This window comes from Rhincodon typus, chromosome 6 (genome assembly GCF_021869965.1).
Source record: "Rhincodon typus isolate 14 chromosome 6, sRhiTyp1.1, whole genome shotgun sequence".
Lineage (NCBI taxonomy): Eukaryota > Metazoa > Chordata > Chondrichthyes > Orectolobiformes > Rhincodontidae > Rhincodon > Rhincodon typus.
The window spans coordinates 61516060-61543018 of NC_063337.1; the positions used below are offsets into that span (position 1 = coordinate 61516060).

Consider the following 26959-nt stretch of genomic DNA (forward strand, 5'->3'; position numbering starts at 1 on the left):
GCGTGGACGGGGTGTGAGGGATGAGGTGCGGGAGACATGGTTGAGGGCGTTCTCGACCACTGAGGGGGGGGAAGTTACGGTCCTTGAAAAACGAGGACAACTGAGATGTACGGGAGTGGAATGCCTCATCCTGGGAGCAGATGCGGCAGAGGCGAAGGAATTGGGAATAGGGGATAGCATTTTTGCAGGAAGGTGGGTGGGAGGAGGAGTATTCTAGGTAGCTGTGGGAGTCGGTGGGCTTGAAATGAATATCGGTTTCTAGGTGGTTGCCCGATATGGAGACAGCAAGTAACTTACTGAGGCAAGCTTGAACTGTACAAGATGCTGTACCAGAGATCCAATTACGATGGGATAACTCAGCGCTGCTGACCAACAGTAAGCAGGGAGGGGTGGGGAGGAGGGGCGTGTGCACTCTAAGTTTAAACTGTATAAGCTAAGACATTCTGAAACTTTTTGGTGTGCCTTATTGCTCTGGAGAAATGAAGCTCTACTGAAAACAAAGCCGCAATAAAGGTTTCCTGAAATCACCCCTAGACTCCGACTCTCATTGGAAACTAATCAATAGGGTTCAGGTTAGTCAATGTCTGATCTGTTGCCACAAGACTTCATACGGTCCAAAGTCAATTTTGGGGACCCCAGTGTAATTTCGTACTGATTGTACATCACTATGTTACCTCCTCTGCTGGATCTGCCTTGCTAGTGGAAGAGGACATACTCGGAGATGGTGTTAGTGTTATCTGGGATATGATCTCTAGGGTACAATTTAGTGAGTATTACTATGTTAGGCTATTGCTTGATCAGACTTTTTAGATTCAGTTCTCCTAATTTTGACACTAGCTACCAGTTGTTAGTGAGGAAGATTTTGCAGTGTGGACAGGGCTAAGCTTGCTCTCATCATTTCTGGTGCCTGCGTTGGTAGCAGGTGGCCTGATTTAATTCCACTCTGAGTGGCTTACCGGGCCACTTCAGACTTAGGAAGACTTGGGTAAGACTCAACCCCATTGCTGTGAATCTGGAGTCACATATAGGCTAGCCCAGGTAAGGACAGCATATAAAAACCAAAAGAACTGCGTTTGCTGTAAATCAGGAACAAAAACAAAGTTGCTGGAAAAGCTCAGCAGGTCTGGCAGCATCTGTGGAGGAGAAAACAGTTAACGTTTTGGGTCTGGTGACTCTTCCTCAGAACTGATGGTGGCTGGAAAAACATCAGTTTATATGCAGAAAATAGGGAGGTGGTGGGGTAGGGAGTAAATGACAGGATAGAGCCCAAAAAGAGAGAGGAAGACAGTTGGACAGACAAAGGAGTTGCTAACAATCAGGCTGGGAGGGTGAATGGTTGTTAATGGGGACTGTTAGTGACTAACAACAGGGGGTGTGTAGTGGCAGGCTGTGTGGTAGCGAGGCCTGGTGTGTGGGGTGGGGTGCTGGGACATGGGAGAGTTTAGGCCCTAAAATTATTGAACTCAATATGGAGTCCGGAGGGCTGTAGGGTCCCCAAGCGGAAAATGAGGTGTTGTTCCTCCAGCTTATGTCGGGCTTCACTGGAACACTGTAGCAAGCTGGAGACAGAGATGTTGGCCAGGGAGCAAGGTGGTGCATTGAAGTGGCAGGCAACAGATAGTTCAGGGTCTTTTTTGCGAGCAGAACGTAGATGTTCTGCGAAGCGGTCGCCAAGTCTACGCTTCATTTCCCCAGTGTAGAGGAGACCACATTGTCAGCAGCGAATGCAGTAGACTAGATTCTTGGAAATGCAGGTGAAGTGTTGCTTCAGGACAGCATATGTCTTCCTCAAACGATATTAGAGAAGCAGATTAGTTTTTATGACAAATTTCATCTTCTGCTGTGGTAGGATTCCTACATAAAAATCATAAGAACTAGGAACAGGAAAATTCAGCCTCTCAAGTTTGCTCCATTTTTCAATATGCTCATAGCTGATCTCATCTAAGCCTCAACTCTACTTTCCTGCCCACGCTCCATAACCTTTCAATCAATTACTACTTAAAAGTCTGTTTATCTCTCCTATTAAAATGTATCAGTATCCCAGCAACCACCTCACTCTGCAGTAGTGAATTCCACAGATTCATGACCCTTTGAGAAAAATAATTCCTCCTCATCTGTTTTAAATCTGCTATTCTTTATCCTTAAAATATGATCTCTCAGTCTAGATTCCCGAAAAGGAGAAACATCAACTCTACATCTTCTTTATCAATCCCTTTAACATTTTATATACCTCAATTAGATCTTCTCTCATTCTTCTAAACTCTGGAGAGTATAGGCCTCAACTGTTCAAGCTCTCTTCATCAGGCACATTCATCATCTCTGGAATGAACCTCTTATGAACTGCCTTCAATGCAAGTGCATCCCTCCTCAAGTAAAAGGGAAAATTAAAGTCATTATTGTCTTCCTATATGATAGGCTTTGATTATTAATGAGAGATGACTGGTGGAGGCTTATTCCCGAGGGGTACTATGCCTCAAGCGAAGGGAGAGGTTGAGAAAGAGGGTCCTTCATGGTAACCACAGCCCATGTTCTTACAGTCACTCTGCATTACAAATCAGCCATCCAGCCAACGGAGCTAGATGTCCACTCAGTTCCTCCTGAATGCTCCACACATTGATAACATTGTTTGAGCATCCAACTGTCTGGCCAATGATGGCAGCATGGAATTTGAAGGCAAACTCCGCAGTTACACCTGGATATTAAAGGTAATACATGAAGGGATAGATGTCACTTCATGTCTAGTCTGCCACAGCCTCCTTGTAACAAAGGAGGCACAAAACTGATAAAGCAGGGACAAATCCATACATTAAAAATGTCTGATCACCTTTACCGAAATGCATTCTTTCTACTATTTTCATTGTCTTTCTGACAAGATTGTTCTTCTTCCTTTGCCAACCTTGCTATTTTTTCTAAGATTCTGTAGCCTGGAATTTTACCTCCCAATTATAGCTAGCTTGTGGCCAGGTATCTGTAAGGGCTAGCACATGTTTCTTCTCCAGAAGAAAGGTCTTCTCAAAGTATGCACTTATCCATGATTAAGAAGAAATAGCAGTTGCAGCATTGAATTTGACTTCTTCAAAACATTTTAGAAGTGATTTCAAATTATACGGGAATTGAACTCAAGTTCTTTATTAAAGGAAAATGTCTTTGAGCTGCTTAACATATTAATGACCACAGGCTCAAAAAATGAACAGCTTTCAAGTTTGAGCTGACTATGCAAGAGAGAAAAAAAAAATCATTCACCATTGCAAATTTGTTGATGCAACAAATTCTTCAAAGTTTTAAGCATGAATAATTTCAAGGTAAGCTAACTGTTGCAGATGCTTGCAATTTAGAGCCTGTAAGTCTTTTAAATTATATAATAGTTAAAGCCTGGGTATGACATGTTAAAACTGATATAATTGAAATCTGAAGCGTAACTATAGCTTGTGAAGTCATGCACTGACTGTGAAAAGTAGCTAACACTTAAGGCCCTTGACAGCATACTGTGAAGTATCATTTGTTAACCTAACTGAACCATTTCATTTTGGAGGTGCTACATTCCTATAATCCACTGAGCTTTGGAAAACAAAATATAAATTAGAAACAAATAATACAATCCACATATTGCAAATTTAGATTCAGAATTTAATTACATTTTCAAAAAATGTGTCCTCTCAATCACTACAATCAAAAGCTAAGCTGACATTATACAAAAGGAACACAACATCATTAAATACTCCACTCAACTGAAAGCCTTAAAAAGGGCAGAAAAAAAGTGTACAGATATTTTATATACTAATAGTATAGGTGAGGTGATGGCCTGGTGATATCATTGCTGGACTATTAATTCAGAGACCCAAGGTAAAGAACTGGTGACCTACATTTGAATCCCGCTATGGCAGATGGTAGAATCAGAATTCCGTAAAAAGCTGAAATTGAGAGTCTTCATGAATCCATCATCAATTGTTGGAAAAACCCATCGGGTTCACTAATATCCTTCACCAAAAGAAACTGCCCACCTGACCTGGTCTGGCCTTCATGTGGCTCCTGACCTACAGCCATGCAGATGGCTCTTCAACTGCCCTTTGCACAAATAGGGATAGGCAATAAGTGCTGGCTTAGCCAACGTCATCCTCATCCCATGAAGGAATAAAAAAAGTTCCCTTTATTAAATTATAATGTTATAAATACAGTTGAGCACTTAGCTCATAGAAACCATCTAATTTCCTCTGACTTTCGCAGACTTGTGAAAACTGCAGTTCCAGGTACTGCGTCACAGATGCAGGTATGTCATAGTGTAGCTACATGAAAAACCCTATGACTTTTCAAAAAGCACAACTACTGCACAAGTCAGTCACCTCACAGAAAACCAGAGGACACAATCTTCTATTCAACTACTGTTGCATTGGTGAAAGAATGGCCATGGTTTGGGAATGAACAGTAAAGAATGAAAAGAATTCTGTTCAGCCAGTGTGGAAACCATTTACCTTATCCCCTTTTTCAGAGCCAGCTAATTTAGTAATGGTCATTGGCACTGCACTAATAAAGTCCTTGCGCGATCCAAGGATGGCAGAAAACTTTATGCTGCTAGATTTAACGGACTGCGGCAGATTTAACAGGTCAAGGGGATGGGATAGTTAAAGAGGAGGAAAAACAACAGAATGGCAAGGTCTCCTTCAGTAATATTTTACTGTTAATTTTCATAACATTAGAGGTCCTGCTGGAACAGATCAAGCAGCAGAGGTACAAGTTGTGGTAGGGAAATTGTCTATGGCTTCAGCTGATCAAAAGGTTGTTACATTGCTGACCTATGCCCCTCCACAATATGCCAGTCAGCTCTCCTATCCAGAAAGATGCCCAATTATTAAGGCTAGATATAGTGAAGGTAAATTCTCACATTACACCCCAGGCTACAGTTCGAGAAATATACACAAATGACACTGAAGATGTTTATGCACCACTTTAATCAATTTAAATGTGTATCACTAGTGATACTTCCTGAAAGAATGATAGAATGAGACATTCATGACTTTATGTAGTGCCATTCATAACCTGGGAAATTTCAAAGTGATTCACAGTCACCTAAGTTAATTAAAAAGTTAATTTGCATGCAAAAGATTCTGCAAACAGCAATGAGATATATTTGGCCAAATAATGTTTTAGTGATGTTGGTTGAGGGATAAATTTGCCCCAAATGGAGAGCGCATTTACTTATCTTCAAATAACTGCTGCCTGTAAAAGGAACAGTGAACCTCATTTTAGTGTCTAATGCAAAAGACAGGCCTTCGGGCCTTTGTGAAACCTACATTACAGACTCTGGGCTGGTACTTGAACTTTCTGACTCAGGTGACAATGTTACTACAGAAGCCAGGCTACCACCTTGACATTGTGAATACTAACTACAACAAAGTTTTTCATTTCAATAAAATTTGAAACATATCCAGAAGTTCTTCATGTTACATTGTGACAGGATCCCAGGCACAGTAATGCACTATTATAACTAATTTACTGGCATAAAACTCTTGATGAAACTCACACGAGTATCTAATAAATGCAATCAACATATGTAGAATAAAAAACAGAAAATGCTGGAGAAACTCAGCAAGTCCATCAGCACCTGTGGAGAGCAAAACAAAGTCAAAGTCAATGTTTTGAGTCTGATATCACTTCAGAAGAAGAATAGATTAATGAATACATTATATAAACACAACTGCCAGTAGTAATATCATTACCTCTGTTCATTCACTGCCACCCAAACATAGACAGATTGAAATGTTACCTCAATAGCAATCACAAAAGGAACCATTTAAATTCAATTACCCCTTTGGGCAGCACTCCAGATTTTAAATATGTGAGAATTCAAGGCTTTTGAAATAACAAGCTGGAGATTGAAATAAACCCCATTCAAAAGAATTGCAGAAGAACTGACTTTGCTTTTTAGGACAATGATTCACTGTAGCAGCCAACTGAATTTTGATATTATAATATGGTATAAAGATGTGAACCTCCATCTAAATTTTTTAAATCACTTGGAAGTCAATATCCTCATCGAAGACAGATCTCAACTTAAAAGAAAGAGTTCCTTCAGGAACCAATCACGGCTTTGCTGAAATAATTCAGGCAATGTGCAAGTGCCACAACCTCCGAAATCTTTGAATCCCTCTCATTTCTTCTCTCAAATCTTCAAGCAAGCCAGGCCTGCAACGATAATTAACTGATTTGCATCTTTACAAGTGTCTTTTATCCGTATCTACTTATAATCCTTGTTTTTGTATTTTATCTAATAACCGAATAACTTACAGCAACAGTTACCGGCAAATAAGGTTCGTCACAGCGACTGGAGGTGGTGGCAGTGGCAGCAGGGTCATCCTCCTGGTGTCTGCAGCTGCAGTGTCAGCGACAGCAAAGTCCTCCAGCAATCATTTACAGCAGTGGCAGCGGGCTTTTCAAGATAGCAGCACCAGCAAAGTGGCATCTCAGACGAGGGCAGTTGGAGCAGGACTCTCGGTGAGATAGTGGCGGGAGCTTGGTCTGGCAGGGATTCTTGGTTGCAGTATGCCCAGAGCAGGGACTCCTGGCATTAGCAAGGCAGCGGCTGCAATAGTGGCAGTGTTGAGCGCTCAGAGCTGGGTCTCCTGGCGCCATCAAGATGGTAACAGAGCCGGGTTCTCTTGGTTGCGGAGCGAGTGTGGGTTCAGCATGGGACCCAGCTTTGTCGGCGAGGTGGTGGAGGAGGGCTGGTGGCGTAGGTGTTGTTGGTGAGCCAGCTCAGGGCTCTCTTGAAGTTATATCTTTTATCCTCTTTATGCCTAAATTATTCACTTTCGGTTATTTTTTAAAAATCTTTTTTATGCCTAAACTATTCAAAGTGACACATGATTGTGGTGACTGTTGAAGCTTCTCAGTATTTTAATATATTATTCTCTGTAAAAAAGTGACAACAAATAAATCATTCATCATTCATTCAAGAGTAATGCTATAAACCCAGTCTTTGATCTAGTTTTAAAACTAAAGTTTTGCTGCTTTTATAAAAAAGAAATTGGAATATTGAAAACTAAAAAAAGGGGCAAAATGAACAATAATAAACTATAACAAATTCCCAGTGTGCTGAACACACTGAAAATTCCCTTGGTGGATATGATACTAGCATGTTTAGAATACACAACATACACAGAAATTATCTATAAACAGAGAAGTCAGAATTTTGGTAGGCCTTGGCAGTCACATGCAGAAAAGGAGAAAGCAGGTCATTTAATCACCCAGTCTAAAAAAAATTACAGAAAATATGCATTCCTATGCCAAACTGATTTGATATTTTTAAAAATAAACATGAACTAGTAGTTGCTTAACAGATATAGATTATAGGTTATATTTCACTTCACAATCTTGTGCATATTTGGGCAGAATAGTAAGAGAGTGAATAAATAATCTTACAGCAAGATTTTTGAATGCAGCATTAACCAGATCTTTATGTCTCTTTCACTTCCTGCTCATGTCTCCCAGTTCCAACTTGGATTACCCTTTTCTTACAGGTCCACAATATTAAAGACAACAAGGAAATTGAGCAAATAAACCCAACCCAGGAAGACACACCACTTACTACTGATTTTTGGGACATTGCATGGTAAGTAGACTGTCAGAACCTGTAGTAATGGCTGAAGATTATAGAAAGTCCTCCATTTCCTTCAATTCAAATTCAGTGCTAACTTCTGAAGGCCTCAGCCTTGTCTGTCAGGAGCAAGCTGGATGTAGTAAGTTACCTCTGAACCACAGAAATGGAAGCTCATGAAGCTATTATCAAATGTCATAAAGACCCATCTGGTTCTCCAATGTCCTTCAGAGTAGAATATCTACCATCCCAACCCATACCACAACAACTTGGTTGACTTTTAACTGTCAGCTGAAATGATCTCGCACGTCATTCGTGGAAATTATGGTTGGCAACAAATGTTTGCTTTGCCAGCGACATCCATATCCCATGAAACACTGAAAAAAGGAATCTTTATTTATAGAACTGAAGTATTTTCACTGAAATAGCTAAATCCCAATCCATTTGCACAATAAGACAAAAATTGTTTGCATGCAAATATTGATCTGACGGTGATGCTAAAAAAAAAATCACACTGCTAGTACCTTATACTGTCATCTGACAAAGAAAATATTCACGTACAATGATAGAAAATACTTACAGAAACAATATTAAGACTGAATTAGGATAAACCTCAATGTACACATATGCCCCAAAGCATTCCTAAAGTTAACAAGCAAAATAGAAACCAGTGTCTGGCTATAGTTGAATCCAAGGTCTAGCTCTCAGCGCTGAGGGTAGGATAGTTTAAAGTTGTAGATGTTACCTTATCTTGTCTAGAGAAACTGCTGTGAAATTAAAGTCTTTCATAAAAGTTCAATGGCTGCTGCGATAATGGAGATACGTCAAATTTAGCAGATGGGACACTGTCTTTCTGATGGAGAGTGAGAGGAAGAACCAACATGGTCCCTTCCTCCTGATATTTTTCAAACATGCTTCAAAAAAAAACACAAAAAAGTTGAATTGGTCACATGATTTGTCTCTGTACTGTCAGGGATGGAGGTGAGGGGGCATCAAAATAAGGCTATTGTTTGTGCATTTTAAAAGTTAGCTTTATTAACTCACATCTGCAAAGTTAACTTAGCCATTGTCCAATGACCCAAGTGATTAGATTTGGCAATAACTAGTGATTAGAACGAGGTAGCTAGGTGGATCTCATAGAATAAGAGTTCCCTGATTGGGGCTATTAACCTGATCCAGGCTGACAGATATAAACAGGAGTGTCAGGTGTTCTGCTCACTCTAGAAGTTACTGACTGAGCTTGCTCAGACCTATCATGTAATATGCACATGTAAATAAAGGATTACTTGCTGACGGGATACTGGCCTTTGTGGAGTTATTTCAATAACATCTGTCTCAGAGGCTTGTTGAAATGCTACCTTTTTACTGCCATGGGAGATGGAGGTCTTTCATTTTCCTCAGGGTTCCTTTGTCTCTGGTAGGGTCTCTGTTGCAATGAAATGGAATAGGAACTGTATGGTAATGCATTTTGGAGCTGCCATTTTTATTACAATATCCACTCATGCTTTTTACCTTTCTATTTTTAAATTCTGCTTTAAAAATTTAAGGCCAAGTTTCAACTCAGTACATTAATAATCACTATTTGATTAAAGCACCTGTTCAAAGCAAGTAAAGGAATCCAGGCTGTTAGAAACCATCAATGAAATTTGCATTGTGTCATGTGCTTGCTCACATGTACTATGTATTAAAAAATGAGCAGAAATAGGAACTGATAATAATAAATGCATATTTGTAGAATAAAATGGACTAAGAGATCTGTAATAAAACTGCATCTCACTGGTGGCATGCCTAAAAGTAACTTGAATACTTTATTTTACAAAGTTTTATAACCAGTCAAGCTTAAATGTAATCAAAGAAAGATCAAAAGCTCTTGTGAAAATCTGATTTCATAAGCAACTATCTGATTGGATATAGAAATAACTATTTCATAGGAGGAAGTTACAATGCTTTAATCTAACAAATGACATTTCAAACCATCACACTTTAATTTTGGGTTATAGCCTTCCAGACATGTAGCTGTCATGAGATAAACCTTTCAAAACTTCTTTTTTAAATACATTTTTATGTTGGAGACTGTAAGTCTTAATGTGAAGGTGCATTACAGCATTCAAAAGACATTGTCTATTGTTAGCAAAGACAGACATGCAGTAACAGCATTTAGCTGAAGTATTCAGTGCAGGAAAAGGTAAATATATATGATTCAGTCACTCTGATTTAAAAAAAACTTTTGCAAATGACCAGTGTTTAGGCTGTTATGCAGACTTTGGGCTGAATTTCAGTTTTAAGGTCAAGACTCCAATTGGGATCAATTCTGGGTCCCAACCCATTGCTACGACAAAAATAGTCAACGAACAAGATTTTTGTAGGATTGGACAATTAATGGCCAGAAGATAGTGCCCAATAAAGGATGAGCTCTGGCATTAGAGGGCCAAAAGAAAGCCCGACAGTGCTGAAAAAGTTCAATTGCACTAATATAAAGAAGGGAAGCACAGCTCAAAATGGAACCACCCTCTCAGCACTTATTCAAAATGTTTAAAGAAACAAATAGATATATTTGCCAGAACACCGTTGTTGGAAGGAAACAGCTCCACTGGGTAGCTCTGGACAACTGTGAATTGTGTTAAGATGTGTCATTACAAGTAGTCCTTGGGTTAATTTTGTTTAGAAACATATGGTATAGTAGAAAAGAATCATGTAAATGTAACACAGTCTTGCATTGAAAAGAATCAAACTACAGCATTTTGGATGATCTCAAGTTTACGAATGGCAGAATGCAAAAGGTCAGCCAGAAGTGCATTGGAATAATCAATCCAAGAGGTATCAAAGGCATGGATGAGCATTTCAGCATCAAATAAATTGAGACATGGGCATGGTCAGGTGGAGAAAAGTGGTCTTTGTGACAACAAGTAAGTGTGGTTGAAAGCTAATCTTGAGGTCAAATGTGACATGAAGAGTATTAACTGGCTGGTACAGAGTTCAGGGAGATGAGAAACTCACGGCAGACTCAGAAATGAGAGAAGGAAATTGGAATAGGCAGAAAATCACTAAGTGTGCTTGGAAAACTGAGAAACAAAGGCTTGAAAATAAACAAGGGAGTTTTAAAGTTCTAGATGGAGCATACTTCAATGTAAGTAGTCCAGGGAATAAGACAGATATGCAAAGAGCACAGACTGCCAAACGGGAGCATAACTATAGCTATGACTGTGACGTCTCAAGACTGACCAGGAAAGGCAAGTAAACCTCCTTAATTTCAGTACTCTCAGGGAAATAAAAGAGGTGGTGACACATTACTAACAAAAAAGGGGTATAATTTTAAGGCGAAAGGCAGGAGACTGAGAGGGATAGGAGGAAATTCTTTTTCACCTAGAGAGTGGTGGGAATCTAGAATGCACCGGCTGGGACTGTAGTTGAGGCAGGAAACCTCACAATCTTTAAAAACTAGTTAGATGAGCACTTAAAATATCATAACATTCAAGGCTATGGGCCAAGTGCTAGAAAGTGGGACTAGTGTTGATTTTGAGTAGTTTTGTCAGCGCAGACGGGAAGAATTGGAGGGCCTCTTCTGTACTGTATGAATCAATGATTAAAAATAGATGAGGTGCGCAATGACTAAAGAAACAATTATAGCTGTGAGGAAGGTTAAAACAGTTGAAAGATCAAATAAAGGTTACATGTGTCTAACTGAAAAACAAATAACTCACAAAATAGCACTACTAGGAGTGACGATAGATCCCCAAACGTTCGGAGGATGACAAAGAGCAAATCTATGCAAATCCCTCATCAGTGAAAAAGCAATAGGGCAGTTATAGTGGAAATTTCAATAAGTTAATAATAATTTTGATATAAGTAGTGTGAAAGATAGAGAGAGAGAGCAAAATTCTTAGCATACATTCAGGAGAATCCTTTTTCTAGTCAATACATATGCAGCAAATCCAACAAGAGAGAGGGTGATTCTGGGCTTATTGTCATAGAATGAAGCTGGGCAGATGGAGGGATACCAGTTGGGGAACTCTGGTGGTATTACTATCAGTCAATTAGATTTAGAGTAGCTACAGACAAGTAGCAAGTTAGATTCAAAATTAGCTCAAAGACAGGGAGTAAAGTGTCAAGGAGTATGCTTATGACTGTAATCCCATTTCCAGTGAGGTTCTGTAAAGCTCCGGGCTACTGCCCTGCTTTTTGTAGTATAAATTTTACTAGTTTGGATATTAATACAGTGATTAAAATCCTTTTATATGATATATAATTGGCCATGTGATCGATAAAGAAGAATGTTTTCGACTCCAGGAAAATAATAGGTTGTCAAGTTGGTCAAAACAATGGCAAATGATGTTCAACCTGAAAAAGCGTGAGCTAATGCAGTCGGGAAAGGCTAACAAGGGAAAAACACAACTAATTAAAGGATACTGAGCGGTGTATAAAAACATAGGGCATTGGAGTGCATATCCAGATATTCCTAAAGGTGGATGAACTGGTACATGATGCAATCAAAAAGGCCAATGGGATATTTCAATTTGAGTCGAGGCATGGAATACAAGAACAGAGAAGTACTGCTGAAATGTTTAAAAACACTGGTTGGTCAAGATCTGGAATGCAGCATGCAGGTCTGGTCCGCGCACTATGGGATAAAAGTGATTACACCAGAGATGACAGAGAAAATTTACAAGGAGGTTGACTGGAAAATGTTAGGATTGGATAGTCTAGGGGTGTTCTCTTTGAAATAAAGGAAGGGTGTAGAGGAGAAACCTGATTAAAGTGTAAAAATTAATGAAGTCTTGAGGTAAAGTGGATAGGAATATTTGGTGAAAGAGCTCATAACCAGGTGCATAGATTTAAGAATTGAGAGGTTTGAGGGTATTCAAAGGAATATATTTTCATTCAGAGAGTTGAGAGAATCTGGAATACACTACCTGACAGGGTGGTAGAGACAAAACCCCAATTAACATTTTAAAGTACTTGAATATGCAGTTTAAATGCTGTGAATCCTAAAGCTACAGGCTCAGAGCTGGCAAGCGAGATGTCTACTTGTTAGTTACTGGGCTGAATGATCTCTTTTCATACTGTATATTTCTACTATTCTAGCAGAAGGAAGTGTGCACTGGAGAAAATTGAGAGAAGCAAGAAGTGGAGGAAGGGTATATGATATGAGGAATGAGAGAAGTGAGAGAATGGAGGGGTCGAAAAGGCCAGAGATGTCAAGGAGCAGACACAAAAGCAACAAAATAGAGACATATGGAGACGAGGGTAGAGGGGGTGGTAAGGGGCCAAATATCCTATTTTCATCTTATGTTCTATGATACCAAGGTGTTAAAAATCGCTGGTCTATCCTAAGCTAGCATAACTATTACTGATAATCTTATTAGCTTCTCAGTGTTTCTATGCTCTTTCTTAGATTGTGCACTCTGCTGACCTCAAAAAAACTGCTGTTTAAAATAGGTGAATAGTTTTAGGAAAATTAGAGATACATTGTTAATATAGCTTGCATCAAAATTGACAGCTATCCTTTCAGAAATTATTCTCCTCTCTCCATCTTCACAGTGTATAGTCATGGCTTATTTGATTACTGATATAACTTCACTCTCCTGCCCTCCCCTATAACCCTTGACTGCCTTGTAATTTAAAAATCAATCAGTCTTACTCAGACTTGAATATATTTCATGATTGAGTCTCCATTGCTCTCTGGAGTAGGGAATTCCAAAAATTCTAAGAATATAAGACTCTTGTAGGTAATTCTTCCCTATTTCTATTTAAGTAGAAAAATAATTACTTTAAATCTGTGCCCCCAGCTTTAGAATGCCCCACAAAAGGAAATGTCTTCTCAGCATCTACCTTCAAGGCCCCTCAGAACATTACATGTTCCAATTAGATCACCTCTCATTCTTTGAACTTCAATGAAGATAAGCTTAACCTTTCCTCATAAGGCACAATGTTGTGCTGAACATGACACCAAATTAAACTAATCCCTTCTGCCTGCCCTTGGTCCATATCCCTCCATTCCTTGTATATTCATATGCTTATCTAGAAGTCCCTTAAATGCTCCTATCATATCTGCCTCCACCACCACATCTGGCTGCACATTCCAGACTCCTACCACTGTGTAAAAAACCTACCCCTCACATCTCCTCTGGACTTTCCCCTTCTCACTTTAAATGCATGCCCCCTCGTTTTAGACACTAATTCCCTGTACAGTTGCAGCAAAATTTTCCAACTTGCATACTCCATCCCATTATAACAAAGGCCAACAATCTATTTACTTTCCTCATTGCATGCACAACCTGTATGCTAATGTTTCACGATTCATGTACAAGGCCAACCAATTCCTTCTGTACTACAGTATTCTGCAGTCCCACTCTACCTAAGTAACATTCAACTTTTCTGTTGCCAAAGTGCCAATATGGATAACCTCACATTTGCACACACTATAGTTCAACTGCCAAATTTTTGCCTATCTTCCAGTAAAATGGTGATGGAGCAGGGCTCCTGAGCCCAGTGCTCATCTGCTCTATCCACATTTCCTTTATTTTTTTCCTCTCCTCATTTTTTTTTCTCTTTTATTTTAGTTTACTTACCTCTTGGTGAAGAGCTGGGTCGTGGCATATAGTAGGCACAGCAGCATTGACTCACGTGGGCCCAGCAGCGCAGACTCTTGGCAGCAACGTTGGAGGCAAATTCACTTTCCCAGCAGCTTCGGTATTGTCGAGACAGTCTTACAGCCGACTCAACGTCACGTTCATCTTCTCTTCTTTTGGTGGCTTCGGGTGAGGAAGGAGGTTCTGTGAGGCTGCTGCAGTGGAGAATGCAGTGTGGATCCGGCAGTTCCTTGTGGCTGCATCCTGGTGGGTCCTTCAAATAGGCTGCTTTGGTGGCATCTGAAAGTGAGCTGGGTACGAGTCTGGGATTCCAGTGGGCCGGGTTTCCTTGAGGTTTCTGCAGCTTCTTCATGGTGGCATGGTTGGTCTGGTCTGGCCCGAGTCCTTTTTGGCGGCTTCGGTGACAGCCTGGGAATCCTATTTTTTTTAAATTTCTTTTTTTCTTTATTATATTAATATTATTGTCTTATTTTATTTCTTTATTTTTCTAACTTATCACTATGATTTTGTACTTTTGAAGGTGTGCAATACTGGACTTATTAATTCTTCATTTTTCTTTTTTTTTTCCCCCTAAAAATTTGTACTCAAGGATCTGTGCCTAGGTACTTTTGTACCTAAGATGGCACCATAAGTGGCAATTTGTAAACTTTTCACTGTACTAATGTACAGCACACCTAATTCAATAAAGCCAATTCAATTAAACAATTAACCTATCTATATCCCTTTGCAGACTCTTTGGCCTGGATTTTTATCCTTGAATAATCATGAATTAAGCCATTTTCTGACTGTATGATCCCACCTCTCGTCTAGCAATGCCCACCTATTCTATCTTCGTCATAGGTGGGGAAAAACTGGAGCCTGGTTTGCTGCATGAGAGGAAACCCTAGACTGGTTAGAAGGCCTCCATCCATTCACTAGGAAATTGACCATGTTCTGTACATAAGTGTTCGGTACATTTGCACTCATTCTTCTCACCCCACCATACCTCAAGTGTTAACCCAGGCCATGCTAGCCCTCATATCCCCCCCCATGTCCAATCAACATTTTTGCCAATGTACAAAACTTGTTACCCCAAAACAACTTTGAGGTGCTCATAAAACTGTCAAAATAAAAAAAAAGTACCATTCAAAAACTCCAAAAAATTACTTTGATTGACAAAAAGAATTCGTTGATTTGTGGACTAGTGATCAGTTATCGATAACAAAGGCTTTCTGCCTGCCAACAATCATTTGAGTTTTTCTCAGGTAACTGAGCAGCTTGGGGCTGGTAACAAAAAACAGGGAAGTGATCAAGCTCAAGAGCTGTCTCTCTCCACTATCTACAATAAGCCAATTTAAACCTGAAGAAAACCAGTTAATCTTTCCTTGAACAGTTGCTAAAAGCAGTGACTTACCACTATGAAAAAAAGAGTACAAAATTTTTTAAAATCTAATTAATAACAAAGTAATTAAAATAGAGATGCTGGGCCACGTGATGTATGTGGAAGCTGATGGACCCTATTGTGGCTCATAGTGACCACATCTGTCGCAAGCATTAGTTGCTCAAGGAACTCTGGCTTAGAGTTGATGAACTGAAGTCTGAGTTTCGAACACAGTGACACATCAAGGAGAGGGAAAGTTACTTGGACACTGTTTCAGGAGGCAGTCAACTGCTTCAAGCAATTACCTCGAATTTGGTCACTGGTCAGGGACAGAAGAGTATGACCACCAACAAGACAGGTAGAGATATCCGGGAGGTATAATAAATTCAGCCAAAACTAGGCTTGAAATCTGTTCCAACTCAAGTTAATAAATGAAACAGATTCTGAATTGGTGGTACATAAACTCAAGAGCCAAATACTACAATTATCAGTGGAACAAAAGGTACGAAAGATGGCGTATATTCCTGCACTGACTTCTATAATGTCAACTTCAATTGAATTACAGAGCACTGAAAAAACTACATTCTCCCAAATTTTAAAATGAAGCTGTCAAGAAATTTGAACAGCTAAATACCTCTACAGACAATGGATAAAGCAAAGTACAAATCCTACCATTTATTGTCTTAGGTCCAAATGATTGAGTATTAAACTCATTGAACTAATATGAATCATTTCTGGCTGAGGAATACCAAAATCAAAATGGTTTCATTAATTAAGTAAATGAGATTTAATTTACACATTTTAGAAAGCATAAATAAAACATCAATGATGTTTAATCTCCTCAAGGAATCAACTAATAGGATCAAGAAATGGAACAAATTCCACCTAGAATGTTCTAAACACAGTGGAGCTGATTTTGAGCTCCGTCTATATTCAATTGTTTAAACTAGTTAAAATCCCATTCAAAAGACTAATTAATTAAACTTCAAGTATTTTCCAGATTTCCCATCACAACATTGACAGCAAATTGACAAAAATCAGAGAAACTGTGTACATAAAAGTGTTTCCACCATTTATCTAGGGTTTTCGCCAATTTTTTAAAGTGCCAGCAGGAGACTGAGATTGCAATCAGATATTGTAACACAAAATGATAATGTCACTCAACTTTTTAGTACAACTTTAATTGCAGCAACAGGTGCCAGATTTGCTTGCAGTTGTGAAATGGTTGAAAATATAACTTGAGAGGTTAGGTGTGCCATGAAAGGCATTATAGTTTAAGTGCAAGGTTAAGCTCTCAGAGAATCATAGAATCCCTACAGTGTGGAAGCAGGCCATTCGGCCCTTCAAGTCCACTCCTTCCACTTCTCTACCCTAACCCTGTAACCCTGCATTTCCCATGGCTGGATGGCTAATCTAGCTAGCCTAAACGTTCCTGGACATCATGGGCAATTTAGCATGGCTGGTCCCCTAACCTGCACATCTTTGCACTGTGGGAAGATACTGGAGCACCCAGAGGAATCCCACGCAGACACAGGGAGAATATGTGGAGTTTGCACAGACAGTTGCCCGAGGGTAGAATTGAACCCAGGTCTCTGGTGTGATGACGCAGCAGTGCTAACCAATAAGCCACCATGCCATCCTCTCATAAAAATTGGAATAAGATGACTAGTTCAGGATAATCTTATGAGCAGCAATGTAGCAATGCATAGATAATCTGTTTATTCTGCACTTGATTGTGAAGAAGCAGCAATTCACCATGTTTCCTTCAAAAGCACCTCTCAAACCCTTGACCCCAATGGCAGCAGAAGGCTCAGATATTCCTATTCCACCCACAAGTTCTTCTCCAAGATACACATCATCATGGCTTGGAGCTACATCACCATTCCTGCACTGTCACTAGATTATAAATCTGAAGCTTTCTTTGCAATATCTACAACGATTGCGGTTCAAGAAAGTGACCCACTACCACCATGATGGCAATTAAAGATAGGCAATAAATGCTGTCCTTGACAATGATGCTCATATCACAAACTACTTTTTTTAAAATTTAGACCAGGATACTAGAATTACCTTCTTTCAATTTCAGTGCAATGTCATGAGATGTTTTACATACACTCGAGGGGGAATAGGGTCTTACACAGGATCTCATCTGCAGAGTTTCTCAGTACTGCAGTGGAATGTAAAGTTAGATTTTTGTGTTCAAGTCTCTGAAGTGAGTCGTGAACTCTCAGCTTTGTGACTCAGGAGTAGGAATTCTAATCATGTGAACCATGACTGATGCAGAACCATGATAAACTCTAATCTATTTTGTTGTCAGTTTTTTTTCTTTGAAATACAGAATAAATACATCTTCAGGTTAATAATTCTGTATGAATGATACATAAATCCAACAATTTATTATCTTATTAAAAAACTGACACAGCACAGTAATGTGACTTTGTGACATTCATCAAATCCAACAGAATAATAAACAAACAATCTTAGAACTTCATCACCTGAATCAGGTTTAAACTTTCTCATTCTCACAATGTTAGGCAAAGGACAAAGCCATACTCCCATCTTTGATTCCTACGCTTGTATACATGTACAGCATATTGAGAACTACACACATACAATCATATCAAAGTAGTAATGTAGTTCATCCATGTAGTGCAGCAATAATATTAGAGTTTTGCAAAGCTTCTTGTTCAAGCATGCAAATACTGAAGCCAGCCATATTTCTATGCAGCAATGCAAAAGACACACAGGACATGATTCTGTGTGAAAGGAGTTAGTTATTGTTTCCTACAGGCACTGAAACTAACTTAAGTATAATCCTGTGTGTTGTTAAGCAGCACTCATACTCAACTGATAGTAAATAAATGAAAGCCAGATAATTCAAGACAATTAACTGCTGAATACTACATAAATAATCCTTTTGTACTAAATGTACTGGTTACATTTATATAAGTAACAAAAGTCTTGTTGAAAAATCAGAATTTTTAAAAGTTGATGAACTGCAAAGGCCCACTTCCATTTGCTCATCAGTGTTTACTTAAATTAACGGATTACTTTGTTGTGTATAGGTCAGTATGAATGTGAATTTGGAAATATTTGTACTGATATCAAATAAAATTAATCAAACTGGTTGCATATCTTTTAGGAAAATTAAACTCAGAAGCCTCAGATAATGGCAGTAGGAAAACTCATTGCTGTTCTGAAAAGGGTTTATCTGAAATCAACTTCGGAATCCATCAGTATGTGATATATAACATGCGCTGTTTCATGGTAGCAATTCAAGATTATGCCCGAGGTAATTTTCAAACCTACACTCAACATTCGCTCAGGTTCATCATCAAAAGCATTTCCCATAAGTGAAGCTTAGGATCTTTCTAATCAGTAGTTAAACTCCCTCCTAAATATCTAGGGTTGCACAATTGTGATCTGGTGGAAAACTAAGCTGGCTAATTTACAAACAAGTTGGGAAAATAATATATGATCTAGGAGACATAACTATAAAACAAAACTTACCACATGAGCAGATACTGTACAGTTCTCACACTACCATCAATACTTAAATCTCCAGAATCTAAGTGTATTGAATCTAATTGTGTGCAATATAGGAATTTATTTTATGCTCTGTTATTTTCAGATTAATTCCGAAGTGCAATGCGTGAAAATGTAGGTAAAGTAGCGCAATTGAAAAGGAATAGAATGCAGACAAAATCATCCAACTTTCCAATGTAAGTATTAGCAGATATTAAATCCACTTTGCAGAAGTGCAGGAAATCTCTTTATAAACTTGCATTCTTTGTATTAAAACATTCTGCTCATAAATGTGACAACTGAGGAATAGCAAGTTTTGTCACTATTCTTATCAAGGGCCACCAGTGAAACAGAAAGGAATCTACAATTGACCAAGTCCTCCACTTAGAAACAGCCTTCACCTCAAATAATGTGATAGCAGGCTGCATTAGTTAATACGTACATCAGTTATTATTATTTCAATATAAAATGTCACTGCACATTAACAAACCTCATGACAACCATTGTGAGCAAAACAGACAAAAGGTGAAGAAAAATAAGATGGTAAATACAACACTTGCTGACATCTGCCTCCTTTTCACAAATTATGGCATAAAAATATGGCACTTCTGTGGATTGGGTTTTTCCAAGATCTCATTGCTCCACTGTCCCATTTTGACACTTACTTTCCAAGAAGCCTCCTTATACCTCACTTATCTATATTCAAATTCATGCAAGTTCCAACTTATTTATCATTGTATGAACTCCACATAGTACAGCTTCTTGCTTTTCATTTTTAAAGAATAACTTGCAATATTCAGTTAATCCTATTCTTTATGCAATCATGCAATGAAAATTATTTTTGCCTTTTTTCCCCTCTTTGAATTAGTGGCCAATTCTCTTGTTTCAATACAGTTTATCATTTTAATCGAGATGATAACTTTGCAGTCCAATTGACATAACATTCTTAACTAATTTATGCTCCCATGCTGCTAATGAAGAGCCATGAACCTAAGAAGCACAGACAACCGTCAGGATTCTACGAATTATAAATTCAGCTCCCCAACAGTGATGCATAATCTTAGAATTTAGAGTACTCAAAAATTACACAGAAACAAACATATTGAGAAGTGCTAACAGACAGTGGCATGACAACAACATCTACTGTAACAAAATAATTTTCAGTCCACCTGTAAAAAAGAAATTCTTCTAATGTTCTAAATAAATTTGTATTCCTAACCTTAAAATAAAACTACAAAATTCAATCTTTGGAGACAACATTCTTTCAATGTTTCAGACTCTTGCAAACTCACAGTGTATATTTTGAAAATCATGGAATTTCTTTGAATCTACTCACAGGTTAGACAAACAAGAAGAGTTCGGACCACAAGATCACAAAGTAGCTTCCATCTTGGAGGTACTTGCGCAGAAACAGTTGGAAGAATGATCTCTGCTGGAACATAGTACTGGACTGTATAAGTTACCAAGATCCCAAAGGAGTAAAGGATTTTCACCAGCTGGTATAGCCTAGGAAAAGGAGTCATGAGATGGAATAAGTTCACAATGGTTTGTAATATTAGAATGTAACATTATGCTGTTTTGTTAGTGCAAATTTGTAAGAATCTGTAACAATTTTACAATGTGAAATCCAATTATGTAAAAAATAAAACAAAAAAACAGTTTTAAGATAATCAGATTTCTAGTTAATCACATCTTTCCTCCCAATCCCAAGATCGATTAATTAATCTCAAAGCTCATTTGTTTGTCTTTTTAAAACAAAATTACTTTTTATACTTTTCTTTAAACACAATTTACATACAAAGGGACTAATATTTTATCATCTTCTCCACTTTTTCCACCTTCAGTACTGTATACAGTATGGCAATGTTGCTTAAGGCACAATTTAGTGGCTTAGATTACTGCTCAGAAGACACGAATTTGACCACCACCAGGACAGCTAAATTTAAAAGTAAATAACAAAACTGTAATGAAAAGCTAGGGTCAATAATGATGACCAAGAAACATCTAGATTGTTGTACAAACTCTTCTGGCATAGGAATATTTGCCATCCTTACTTGGTGTGACTCACATTGAACTACAGACCCACAGCAATGAATGACTCTTAACTGCTCCCTGATACAGATGAGCAAGACGCTCAAAGAATAAACCAAACAGGCCATCCTACATTAATCTAGGCACTGAAAACAACAAAGTCAAAACCTGCCTAAGTGATCCTGCAAAGTTCTCCTATTAATATCAGGAGATTTGTGCCAAAATTGGGAAATATTTGTCTCAGGGACTAGTCAAGAAATAGATTAACATTGTCATACACACTAAATTATTACTTACAACAAATGTCCCAGGCTCCTTCACCACCATCTCACCAGACTGCAACAAGGTATGAACGCTAACTAGGAAATATGGTACAAGTAGGTCTCAATCTGTTCAGCATCCAAGGCTTTAACTAAGTGAGCAGATAGGTGATTGTTTGCTACTTTATAAAACTTGCATCCATTTAAAACAATGGCACTAATTTAAAACTCAAATATTGCATTAAATTTATATCTAGACTAGTTAAATTACTTGACATAACTACAGACAGCGTCTGAATGATATTTCTAAACTTAAAATCTAATTAATTAAATTGTACAAAACAAAGACAAGAGCAGTTATAGATTCCCAGAGCTTTATAGCATGGAAACAGACCCTTTGGTCCGACTCATCCATGCCAACCAGATATCCTAAATAAATCTAGACCCATTTGCCAGCATTTGACCCATATTCCTCTTAACCACTCCCATGCATATACCCATCCAGATGCCTTTTAAATATTGTAATTGTGCCAGCCTCCACCACTTCCTCTGGCAGCTCATTCCATATACGCAACATCCTCTGCATGAAAAAGTTGCCCCTTAGGTCCTTTTAAATCTTTCCCCTCTCACCTTAAACCTATGCCCTCTAGTTTTGGACTCCCCACCCCAAGCAAAAGACCTTGTCTATTCACCATATCCGTGTCCCTCATGATTTTATAAACCTCTATAATGTCACCCCACTAATGCTCCAGGGAAAATAGCCCCAGCCTATTCAGCCTCTCCCTATAGCTCAAACTTTCCAACCCTTGCAAATCTTTTCTGAATCCTTTCAAGTTTCACAACATCCTTCCTATAGCAGGGGGACCAGAACTGCACGCAATATTCCAAAAGTGGTCGAAATAATGTCCTGCAGAGCCACAACATGACCTTCCAACTCCTGTGCTCAATGCACTGACCAATAAAGGCAAGTGTACCAAAATGCCTTCTTCACTATCCTGTCTACCTATGACTCCACTTTCAAGGAACTGTGAACCTGCACTCCAAGGTCTCTTTGTTCAGCAACACTCCCCAGGACTTTACCATTACGTGTACAAGTCCTGCCTTGATTTGCATTTCCAAAATGCAGCACCTCACGTTTATCAAAATTAAACTCCATCACCACTCCTTGACCCATTGCCCCATCTGATCAAGATTCCGTTGTTCTGAGGTAACACTCTTCACTGTCCACATCTCCAATTTTGGTGTCTTCTGCAAACTTACTAACTATACCTCCTATGTTCACATCCAAATCATTTGTATAAATGATGAAAAGCAGTGGACCCAGCACCAATCCTTGCGGCACACTCCTGGTCACAAGCCTCCAGTCTGAAAAACAATCGTCCAGCACCACTGTCTGACTTCTATCTTTGATGTTGCGTGTATGGAATGAGCTGCCAGAGGAAGTGGTGGAGGCTGGTACAATTACAATATTCAAAAGGCATCTGGATAGGTATATGCATGAGAATGGTTAAGAGGAATATGGGTCAAATGCTGGCAAATGGGTCTAGATTTATTTAGGATATCTGGTTGGCATGGATGAGTCGGACCAAAGGGTCTGTTTCCATGCTATAAAGCTCTGGGAATCTATAACTGCTCTTGTCTTTGTTTTGTACAATTTAATTAATTAGATTTTAAGTTTAGAAATATCATTCAGACGCTGTCTGTAGTTATGTCAAGTAATTTAACTAGTCTAGATATAAATTTAATGCAATATTTGAGTTTTAAATTAGTGCCATTGTATCCAAACGGCTAGTTCTCCCTGTATTCCAGGTGATCTAACGTTGCTAATCAGTCTACCATGAGGAACTTTGTCAAACACCTTACTAAAGTCCACATACATTACATCCACCACACTGCCCTCATCAATCCTCTATTACCTCTTCAAAAACTCAATCAAGTTAGTGAGACCAGACTTCCCACACACAAAGCCATGTTGACTATCCCTAATCAGTCCTTGCCTTTCCAAATATATGGAAATCCTGTCCCTCAGGACTCCCTCCCACAACTTGCCCACCACTGTCAGACTCACTGGTCTACAGTTCCCTGGCTTTTCCTTACCACCTTTCCCAAATAGTGGCACCATATTAGCCAACCTCCAGACTTCCGGCACCTCACCTGTGGCTATCAATGATACAAATATCTCAACAAGGGGCCTAGCAATCACTTCCCTAGCTTCCCCAGTTATATATTACAGCTGTAGCATGTAGGCAGTTGCTGAAAACCGATGCAACCATATCTGCACTGTGCCTTCAGCTCAAGAAATCTCAGCTCAGAGTTGATATGTTGAAATTTAAGTTTCAGACACTGCAATATATAAGAAAGTTACCTAGACACATTGATTCAGGAGGCTGTCAAAGCCATAGAATTGTTCCATGTATATGGACAGGAGGGTGTACCTACAAGTGTGGTAGCTGCAGGGATCCAGACGGTAGAAATGGAGTATGTTCATCCCTTGCAATTGTCCAACAGGTTAAAGATTCTTGCAACTCGTGAATAAGAGCAGGGATTGTAGAGGGGTTAAGCAAAATGACTGTGATACCATGGTGCGGAGAACCATTTAAGGTGGGGGAGATAAAGTAATGCAATTGCACCAGAAAAGAGTATGGTGAGACAAATAAGCAGTTGCATAGAACCAAGAGAGTCCCAAAGTCTTTGGTGCTTGTCCAGCACTAGGGTTAAGGGCATCTCCTCTACTGCAAATGAACATGAAAGGCGGATCCAGATACCAAGTTCTCCATAGATATCAATGACAAAGGCAGAACTAAAAATAAGGTTCTGCCAAGGCAGTATGAGCCAGTTGAGATTAAATTAAAAAGCAAAACCACAAAGCTAACGATCTCAAGACAACCAGCTGAGAAGCTAGCAAATTGGCATATAGTAAATGAGCTTAGAGTTGAATACATGGCTTATACATGGTTGCAACAGAAAAGGAGTTCAATTCATATGGTAATAGCAGTAGTACTGGAGAAAGAGGGAACTGTACCATAAAGACGGCCTTCACCTGAGCCATGTTAGTATTTGGCAAATAATATAACTAAGTCTAAAGAATTATATAACTAAGGCAAATTTTAATCAAATAGTGGATGCGAGGAATGCAAAAGCAACAAACTGGCGGGTAGAATATAATGTGGGAACAATTTATCACCAGAACTCGGAAGAGTAGGCCAAGTGACCTTTCAAGCCTATTGTCATTCAGTAAGATCATGATTGATCTAATTACTCAACTGTCTGATCTAGCCCTAATAAGTTTTCACCATTTAAAGAATCTTTTTCCACTTCCTTTTGAAAAAAACTCAATGATCAATGAGCAAAACATTATCAGCTATCTTACATGGAATCTCTTATTCAGAAACAATAATACCTAGATTGTCCCACAAAAAAAAACCCATCTCTTTGAAATTCACTCCATCAAGACCCCTCAGAATTTTACACGTTTCAATCTAGTCATTTCTTACTCTTCTAAACTCCAGCAGGTACAAGTCTACTCTGTCCAACCTTTCCTCAGAAAGCAGCTCACTCATTTCAGATATTAGTCAAGTAAACCTCATATGGACGGCTTCCAAAGAATTTATATCCTTCATGAAATAATGGGACCAATACTGTACTTAGTACTCCGTATGTGGCTTCACAATGCCATGTTACCTGTAGCATAACCCCACTATTGTCTACCATTATCCTTGCACTAGCATTCTATCAGCTTTCCTAATTAATTGCTGTACCTGCATACTAAGTTTTTGCAAATTATGCACTAGGATGCTCAGATCCATTTGCATCATACCAATCTCTCACCACTTTTTGGGTTTTTCCTGCCAATGGACCAATTCACATTTCCCCACATTACACTCTACTTATCTATGTGGCGGGAAGTCTAAAACAGCAGAATGTAGTTTAAATGGAGACAGACTGGAGATGAACTTGGGTGTCCCTGTACACAAAGCACAAAATGTTAGCATGTGGGTACAGCACATAATTAAGGTTAGTATAAAGGCAGTGAAGTATTGCTTCTGTGTTACAGAATAAGCAAGTATGGAAGTATTACTCCACACCTAGAGAATTGTTACCAATTTTAGATACCCTCCTTAAGGAGAGATATATCTGCAATTTGGGAGCAGCTCAAAGAAGGTTCACTAGATGGATTCCATTGCTGACGTGTTTTCTTCTCAGCAAGGGTTGAGCAAATTTAGCCAATATACTTTTGCATTTAGAAGCACGAGAAGTGATCTTATTACAACATAAGATTCAGGTATAATGTTTCCTTGTGTGGGGAACAGAACTCAAGGTCATAATTTAAAATTAAAGAGTCTCACATTTAAACTGCACATGAAGAGGTATTTCATTAATCCTTGAAATTCTCGACCATGGAGAGTAGTGGAAGCTGTTAAGGCCGCAATTGACAGATTTTTTAGTAGTTATTTAGCAGTACACAACTTGAGTGAAGCTGGAATAAAGACACTTTGTTGAAGTTTTTTATTTTGCAGTCATGAGGATAGTTTACAAGAATACCAATTCCATAGGAAATCCAACATTTATACCACCTGTATTGTCAACCGGTTGACAAGTGAATATGCTAAATATTTAGCAAATGGCCTCAGTTCACACTCCAATGGGATCATTGAAGCAAGTTCGACAGGGCAAATGGACTACTCCTACATCATACAACCTTTGGTATCCTATCCCATTACAGAAGAGGCCTCATAAAGTGGCAGCACAGGTAAACAAGATGGGGACTATTGTGGTACAATGATAGAGTACCTACCTCTGAGACAGGAGACCTGGGTTCAAGTCCAATCTGCTTCAGAGATGTGTCACAATAGGTCTGAACTGGTTGGTGAAAGAATCTACAGACAAGTGAGAATGTCCAGAACATTGACTGTGGACCCAATAAATTTTCATAGCTTCAAGTCAAACAAGGAAACCTCTGATCAGTCACCAGTACCATCCTCCTTCAATGGAAGAATCAGTAATTCTTCATTTTGAAGATCGCATGGAAATAATAAAGGCACAGATTGAATTCTGGGCAGGGAGCCCAAATTTCCACAAATATGCTTAGTAGAAACATGATTAACAGACCTAGAATATATCTGTAATTCAGATATAAAAAACCTGGGCCAACTGGTAGAACTGACATAGGAAAAATTCTCACCAACCTTCATCATTCATCTGCAATGACGTTATTAGTAGGACCTACCATTGCCTAGTCCTTTACAAGACAAAGTCTTATTTTTAAAGGATACCCCCCATCGCGTTTTGTGTCACTGCCACTGTGCTACAGAAGACCGATTCAGAACAGATCTAGCAGCTTTAAACTTGGCATTCTTGAAGTATTTGTGGGCCATCAGCAGAAGCTTAGTTGCATTCTAGCACAATCTGTAACCCGACAGGCTGGAGGCTCTGGTTCAAGTCTCACCTGCTCCAGAGACGTGTCATAACTTCCTCGAACAGGTCGATAAGAAAATATCTGATCAACAGCCTGGGACTACCCTCACTGTGCCATTACCATCAACCATGGAGGCAATATTGGTTGAATGAGGAGTGGAGAGCATGCCAAGAGCAGCAACAGGCA

At 38.9% G+C, this 26959-nt stretch overlaps 1 protein-coding gene across 11 annotated transcripts in view; it reads right to left on the reverse strand.

The window, feature by feature from the left end:
- LOC109929848 (proton-coupled amino acid transporter 4) overlaps positions 1 to 26959 on the reverse strand; it is a 224773-nt gene that overhangs the window by 74512 nt on the left and 123302 nt on the right. For 7 of the 11 annotated variants that reach the window (XR_007262237.1, XM_048597744.1, XM_048597739.1 and 4 more), the window contains one exon: positions 20403 to 20572. Coding sequence is in view for 7 of the 11 variants with exons in the window: in XM_048597744.1 (XP_048453701.1) it covers positions 20403 to 20572 (170 nt within the window). In the remaining 4 variants the exon portion in view is untranslated. Of the gene's footprint in view, positions 1 to 6282; positions 6907 to 8949; positions 9018 to 20402; positions 20573 to 26959 lie in introns of those variants that run through there. The other 4 variants (XR_007262239.1, XR_007262238.1, XR_007262240.1 and 1 more) reach the window with 2 other exon arrangements.